Genomic DNA, 8,123 nt, shown 5'->3' with positions numbered 1-8,123 from the left:
AACACCTGAACCTCGTCACAATAGGGTTCTTTTTCTGTTATTTAATTATAATTATAATTTTTATTATATTATTTGAGAGAAATAATGTAAATTGAAATTTATTTAATTCCTTTTTTTTGTGTGAAAGGAAACTAAAATCTTTTCTGCATTTTAAATTTTAGAATATTTATTTTACGCTTTTTCTCTGTAAAATATTTCTTTTAAAATCTTTTAAATTTCTCCATCCGTTGTTTTCATTTTCAAGCAAAACCGTTGTTTTTTACTTAGGCGTGGAAAATTAATTTACTGTAATTAAAATTGATGCATTATTTTGAATTAACCCAAATAAAGTTTCATACCTAATTTTTTTTTTAAATTATTTCCTGTGATACTTATATGTCTGTTGCTATTTTAATTTAAAAATATTATGTATAATGCTCTTACTATTAGGATGATTATATAAAAATAATATTTTAAACAAAAATAATTTTAAAAAGTAATAATTGAGTTTACACGTTTAATTTTAAATTTTTTAGTTTTCTTACGTTATTTAATTCAAGTCATTTATGATAATACTTTGTTTCAATTCGTTAATAGTCATTTCAGTCACTTTCATTTATTTTAAATTTAAAATATTATATTATTTAAAATAAAATTAAAAAAAATAAATGTTGAAAATAGAAACAAATCAAATAGAAAATTTTAATATAAATTAAATTTTAATATTGATCCCGCCATTTTTTAACTTAAAAATATTTAAAAAATACTTATAAATAATGTATAAATGAAACAATTTATCTATTTGGAATTATTTCGATTCCATGTTGGCATTCATACTATTTAAAAATATGAACAAAATTGTATAATATGTAAAAGATATTTCCTCATGCACACATAATATGTGCATAAAAAATAATAATTTATAATCTTTTAAAGCATATTATTAATTATTGGGTGAAATTTATTAAAATTGACCACTCTCGTATTTTTATATTTTTTAATAAAATTTTGGGAGTGGATTAAAAATTGTATTGCTAAAATTCCTCTAATTTTTAACAAAATTGTTTCTTCTCATTTACAATTGTTAATAGATTCCTTTTAAGTTTATTCAAAAACATTGTTATTCTAACATTTTTACAGTTCAATTAAATACATAATGTTAAAAATAAAGCTTAACTTTGATGTTCATGATGATATTTAAACTAACATAACGTTAAATCACATAGTTCAAAAAAATTAATTTACCACTAGAAATAACTTTCAAACCACTATAGTGTTTTTAAATAAATTTTGTAGAACTTTTTAAATTCAATCATAGATGTCTCACTCATTTAATGAGCACATTCTCTGTACGTCAAAGGGTATCACTTATACGTTATATAATACTAATTTTTTATTTTAATTTTGTAATATTTTTCATATTATCATTTTTCACAGCCATAAACTTTAAAAAAACAATTGTAAAAAAATTTAGTATAAATATATAATTTTTTATAAATTATAAATAATTTATAGTTTTCTGTTTTTTTTTAAATTTCCTTCATTTAGTTTCTTTAAAATAAAATAAAAAAGTTATTTTTAACTTATGAACAAATATTATTAAATTTATATACTGGTTTTTTATTAGAATTTATTTATAAATTTATCCAAATTAGACTATAAGTAATACTAAATATGTACATGACTAAAACAATTATAAATAATTAAAAAATATATATTTTAGTAAAATACTCTCATATATCATAATATAACTCATCAAAGAAGGTGTCTTTATAACTAATTTAATGCATTGTTTTATTCAAAAGAAGGAAGGAAAAAGATTTTAATGAACGAAGGAAAAACAAAAACTTTAATTGACTATTTAGCATTTACAGAAAAAAAAAATACTGATTCCAATCATAAAGGCAAAAGCTAGTTAAGACATTACTTAAAGAATTTTTAAAATTATTATTAAAAATGATGTTAATGTACAATTAGCATGATTTATAATGTAATATTAATATAAATACATTTAAAATAGTTTATAAAATATACTAAATTTTAATTATAGTTGAAAAGTTTCATATCAATATATATATAAAATGATTTTATTTTTTTTAAAAATAGAAATTTTTTAAGTATAGTACTTGTACGTTGTTTTTTGTTAACTTTTCATTTGTTTTAAATTTTTAATCTATAAAATTATTAACAAATTTATTTAAAATTTTGTCGTGTTTTTAAAAGGACACATTACGACTAATATATAATATGACTAAACAATGGCTTTTTTTATAAAATATATTTCAATAAGCTTAAATAAATAAAAGAAAATAAATAATAACAAATATGCTTATAACATTAGTTGAAAAAAAAAATACAAATAATACTAAATATACATTGTTTATAAGTTTTAAGATTAATCTGTATTTTAAGAGTATTAGTTAAAAAAAATGTTTATATTAAAATTATGTTATAACATATTAAGATTATAATAAATATTAATAAAATTTTAAATATTTATGTTTTAAATTTCTTAACTAATATAGCTACATTTTTTTACGGTTAAGTAACATAGCTAAAATACTAATTAATGATTACTTTTAATATTTCTTAATTTATCCCATCCTTAACATGTGAGTTTACACAAATACATTTAAATATATAATTTATTTTGATAAATTTTAAAAATAAAATATTAATGTCTTAAATTTAACAAAATTTATTAAAATAGATAATTTATTTTAATAGATTATAAATTTTTTATTAAAATAAGCTAAAAAAATGTTACCAAAGTGATAAGCTATTTTCATTTCCCAACCATAATTTCTTTCGAATTGCCAAGATCTACACTGTTTATTGTTTAATTTTGTTTTGGGTTTTGCTTATATTGGTGTTAAGTTGGGCATCCTTTCACTTCAGCAACCCCAAACTACCGTCGTCGTCTCACTCCGCCACTGCCACCGCCACCGCTACCGCTCCTCCGTCACCCTCAACAGGTTCTCGCTCTTTCTCTCTCAAACACGCATTAATTAAAATCCGATATTCCCTTCTATATAAATATGTAGCATTTTAATTGCTAAACACGCTGTGATGAAATCTCTCTCCTTATTTTTCCATTTTGATGACATTGAAAAGAAAACCTTTCGCAGAGTGATGGAAGAAAAAGAGAAGTTAGTTCATTACAAAGTTGGGTCTTTGCCTACTCTATTTTATGTTCCTGACTTCATCACAGACAGTGACCAAACCTTTCTTCTCAACAATGTAACACTCATTCTTATTCTCACTGTTATATCGAATGTTTCTTTTGTTTTTAAAAAGAGAGTTGTCTTGTTGTTAATTAGATTTATGGAGCACCTGCATCCAAGTGGAAGTTGTTGAAGAATAGAAGGCTACAGAATTGGGGTATGATTTGACTTCATTTTCTCTGTTTCTGTTTTTTCCTTTGTGTGTGTAGAATATAAGATTTGTAGGCAAATTGTTCTTTGGAATGTCAACAACAATTGAATCCTCGAAATTTTAGAAAGTTGGAGTTGACGGAGAAGTGAAGCATGTTCAAACAAATGGAATAAGGAACTAAACTTGCCTTCTATTATCATAATTCCCAGTAGGTTCTTCTTTGCTTTTTTGGGGGGAGTAGACATGATTTATGACAAAACGTTATAACATTGTGTGATCTATGTACTTGACCTCACTTAGTAGGAAAAAGTTTGGTTGTTGTTATGATCATTTGGTTGTTGTTTATAATGAATGGGTACTCTTGAATAGTTCTGGTACCTGTACCGGGTACGTATTTGACACTAGTACTTATTGGGTATATACGGTTACATATTCAATACTCACTTATCGCCCAAGTACTGATCTGTTCATGCATAACACCAAGTTTTATTGTTAAATTGTTCGGTTTGTTACTAGTATAACAAATTACTACTTTGATTCATCCAAAGCTTATGACTTTTCTAAATGCTTTTGCTTACTTGAATTATAACATTATGAAAGTTGTATTTATATTTTGATAAAAACATAAACAACAAAGTATGTTTTTATTTGTGTGATCCATGTAGCCGCCTTACCTAGTGAGATAAGGCTTGGTTGTTGTTGTATTGTTTATGTTTTTATAATTCTATATGATGTATCCTCCCATACCCATACTTTTAGTTTTAGAAGTTTTTTTGTACCCCCATACATGTACCAATACCAGAACTAGTATCTATATCCATTCAACACAATCCTTAAGTAATTCATGTCAAGAATGTTTCTTTCGTTTTCCCCTCATACAAGTATACAACCAATCAAATTATTGAGATTTAGCAAAAGTAAGGTGGAAATTTCTTTCTTATTGATGTTAGTTTGTCTTTCTGGTCATTGTTGACTGCAGGTGGCGTTGTCCATGAGAAGGGCCTTCTACCTCAAGCTTGTAAGTGAGGAAATCTTCACTTCTTTTATAATCTAAATATGCCATCTGCATGAATGCACATGATGTTTTCTACTGCTTGTAGAAAACCACTATGCTTTAGTTGTTATTCACCTATTCTTGTCCCTCTGAATTTTGATAGTTTCAAATTGGGAGAACTGTAATATACTAATATTATGCCAATCTTTTGATTGAAATGAATATGATTATGTTGTTGCTATTGCTTTACTCTTTTTACTTACCATCTAAAGATGATAAGAATATGCACACCTGAAATGGTAGGGCTAGGGTAGTTCCTGTGAGTTTTGCTAATTTATTGGCAATTGTCTAGACTCTGAGTTGTTAGATGCCTGTTTCATCATCTAGTTCTGTATGTGGGTGGATTGATTGTATTGTTGTTATCTTTGTATAATTGTCAGGTCTATTTCTGTGGCTTTTCTCCTTTGGTTGGCAAAATTTTTGTGGCTTTTGTTTTGAGTATGAATTGAAGATGATTAAAACATTGTTATTATTCTGTACTTGATTGTTTTTGAAATGAACCTAACTGTGGAAAGAGGAGATTATATAACAATAATGTATCAAAATTAATGGACAACGTTGGTCTGCTTGCCTGGTAGTAATTTTTATTTTGTTTTAATTGATTTTTTTCAATATGCTGCTAATATATCAATTATATCTCTTCTTTCTTTATAGTGCCTCCATGGTTGACAAATCTCACACAAAAAATATACGAAGAATCTGGGCTATTCCCATCAGCAATCAATCATGTTCTCATTAATGAATACCTACCTAACCAAGGCATAATGGTTTGTCCTGAACCACAACCCCTGCTTCTGGCCTTTTATTTGCACTTCCTTTTATTTCTCATCCCATATGAAGTGAGGAAAATCTTAAACAAATGGACTCTTAATTTTTTATGTTTATGTGATGATAATCATGATCAAGCTCTAGAGTGCATTTTCATGTATGTTGCAGTATTTCAATGAAGTTTTCTATTGTACAGCCACACCAGGATGGGCCTGCCTATTTTCCAGTAGTAGCTATTCTTTCACTTGGATCTCCTGTTGTTATGGACTTCACTCCCCATGCCAGATTGAAATTGGATTCACAAGATGATATAGACAAAGATTCAGAGGGAGGAACTTTTGAGATTGGGAAAGATAAATGGCTTGATGATCATCACCCATTCTCTGTTTTATTGATGCCTCGCAGTCTACTGATATTCAAGGATAAGGCGTACTCAGGTTATTACTCTCAACTGCTATAATAATTTCTTGTATTTGGCTATAGAGTAAATCTATTAAACTTAACAACCCCTTTTGGTCTCATTAAAATTTTATATGATTACAGATTACTTGCATGGTATAAAAGATTGTGCAGTACATTGCTATGATGGGGTAAGGCTACAGATTACTAAAGTTATTCTATGCCTAAAATAATTCATTGCATGTCTAATTATTTCTCATGCTCCAAAATGGGTCCATTTCAGGCTGTAAATGAAATTGAAGCTTTGAAACACAAGGAATCAGATAGATACCTTTTTAGCTCAGAGGATGCAGTGGAAACAATGGGCAAGGAAGAGTATAGGAATATATCAAGAATATCAAATAGAATTTCATTGACTTGTCGTTTGGTACCAAAAGTTCGCAAAAATTTGTTTAGGTTTTAAAAGTTTTACTGTTTCCTCCGGCTCCTTGGGGCCATCCTGTGAGGATTTGATATCTGTAAAGTGCATGTACTCGTAGAGTAATTTGAAAAAACACCTATAGTCTGATTTATGTAAGTCTATCATCTTCTTTACCTTTTACCTTATTTCTTTTGTTTCAGTTGAGCAAATAAACTATTATATTATTACTTAATTTAGAGCATATCAAACGTTAAACTTATAATTTAATAATCTACTACTAATTTTAAAATAAAACAATGATTTCTACTGAAAAATGAGACCAAATGATAATTTATTGTAACACAAATGGGATTAAATTTATTTTGTATGTGGATAAAAAAAAACTACAATGGGATTTTACACTCTACTTAAGCCCCTTCCCTGATAAGGAGATCAATAACTACTCTCTACCTTCATACGATACATCAACCATCCTTGGGAAGTAGTAATCCTCCTCAGTCACTACTACTGTAGCACCGCATAGGTAACAGGTCCAGCGAGAAGAGTATTTGTGCATGTTCCTTACTGTTCGTGTTTTGGTGGCTGAAGATCTTTCAAGGTTCAACTTGATTCTTCTTATAGTTACTCTCGTCTCACAAACTTACTGGTCTGTATTGGTGTAATAGGCATGATCTTATTATCATTTGATGAAGCGGGGACTTCTTTCTTCAGCATTGATGAATGATCTGAGTCTTCTTTCTTTTTGATTGATGTATAACAATTAATTTTTTAGTGGTACGTTTGTGACACATTAATTTTTTTAATAAATTATAAAATTAATATGCATGACATAATATAAGTGGTTGAAACTAATTTTAAGTCAACTAATAATTTTTTTGGTGTACAATTAAGTCAAAAAAAATTGTGACTGTACATTTCTTATTTGTTTTACCAACCATACTTCTTTGTTCCTAGTAGGATTGTGTTGATTGAAAGAAATTCTTGTACTTTGAAATATAGCTACTAAGTACTAACCTTACTCCTCTAAAGGACCTTTGACTCACCTATTCAATGACTTCATCTATTGTGTCGGCCAAGTTCTGTGTTGAAGGTTGAATCCTATCCCGACTTATTTCACTCTTCTGCTACTAATTGGGTATCCATCTGCTTTGCTATGTGTAGATTCTGCCTATATGACTCATTTATATATATGCCACCCGATTTCTGCTATGTCACCTGATTTATGAATTTTTCAAATTTACAACTAAAAATCATCACATCACATAGGAGCCTTGAGTTTGTTTACTCTTCTAGAATATATATATATATATATATATATATATAATTTGTGTTTTAAAAATTTAAAAAGTTCTTTAGAAAATATAATTTGTGATAATTGATTGCAAAGTAAGTGCTATGTTTTAGTTTTTAAAGCAAGAAAGCTAGAGTAACTAATCCTTATTTGTGCTTTTTTAAAATCTTTTTTCTCTAAGAAAATATATTTATTCTTTGTCAACATTCTGAAACTTAAAAATAATTTTCATAATTTTTTTTGTATCATGCTCTTCAACGACAACCAGCAAACTGAAAATCAAAGACACGGTGACAAAATCACTAATGAAAGCTAAAGTTTTAAGAAGGGAAAATTAAAGATGAGGTTTTACTCAAAACTATTTTTTAAAAATGGTGTTTAAAATATCTTTTTAAAAATATCCAACACTTCTAAAGTTATTGAAATAAAATTTCAAAATTACTTTATAAAATGGTTTTATAAAAGTAAGCGAGTAATTTAAATGAGTGCTAATCAGTCCGTATTTGTTTTATTTTTTAAATTTTTAACTCAAAATTCTATTAATAAGTATTTATTCTCCGTATATAATTCGAAAATATATATTTCGGGTTTTTCAACCATAATTTTTTTATTATAAAGTGTCTCAAAAAATAAACTATTTACATTAAAAAAACTACAAACATAAAAATAAAAAACAACATTCTTTAAGTGATATTTTAAATTATAAACACAATATTCTCTACTCAAATTACTTTTAAAACATCTTTCTCAAATGCAAATCAAATTTTTGAACCTCAATTCTTTTAAAAGCCATTTTTTTAAAAATCAAAACCAACCCAAAACAACACGGGTGAATC

General features: G+C 26.9%; 1 protein-coding gene across 1 annotated transcript; it reads left to right on the top strand.

The window, feature by feature from the left end:
* The first annotated feature begins 2,846 nt into the window (after positions 1-2,846).
* LOC113867994 (alpha-ketoglutarate-dependent dioxygenase alkB homolog 6) lies at positions 2,847-6,038 on the top strand. Its single transcript, XM_027503533.1, has 8 exons — positions 2,847-2,954; positions 3,108-3,219; positions 3,300-3,360; positions 4,334-4,372; positions 5,063-5,175; positions 5,373-5,613; positions 5,720-5,766; positions 5,859-6,038. The coding sequence occupies exons 2-8, from the start codon at positions 3,112-3,114 to the stop codon at positions 6,036-6,038; spliced, it is 789 nt and encodes a 262-aa protein (XP_027359334.1). The 5' UTR covers positions 2,847-2,954; positions 3,108-3,111.
* Positions 6,039-8,123: the final 2,085 nt, after the last annotated feature.

This window comes from Abrus precatorius, unplaced genomic scaffold (assembly GCF_003935025.1).
Source record: "Abrus precatorius isolate BTA unplaced genomic scaffold, Abrus_2018 Scaffold5, whole genome shotgun sequence".
In the NCBI taxonomy this organism is placed as follows: Eukaryota; Viridiplantae; Streptophyta; class Magnoliopsida; order Fabales; family Fabaceae; genus Abrus; species Abrus precatorius.
Note: the sequence above shows the minus strand (reverse complement) of the source record. Positions and strands in the feature narration are given on the sequence as shown.

Coding starts and splice junctions, on each gene's coding strand:
- LOC113867994 (XM_027503533.1), top strand. CDS start 3,112: ATGGAAGAAAAAGAGAAGTTAGTTCATTACAAAGTTGGGTCTTTGCCT. Junction 3,220..3,299: donor AAACCTTTCTTCTCAACAAT/GTAACACTCATT, acceptor GTTGTTAATTAG/ATTTATGGAGCACCTGCATC. Junction 5,614..5,719: donor CAAGGATAAGGCGTACTCAG/GTTATTACTCTC, acceptor ATATGATTACAG/ATTACTTGCATGGTATAAAA.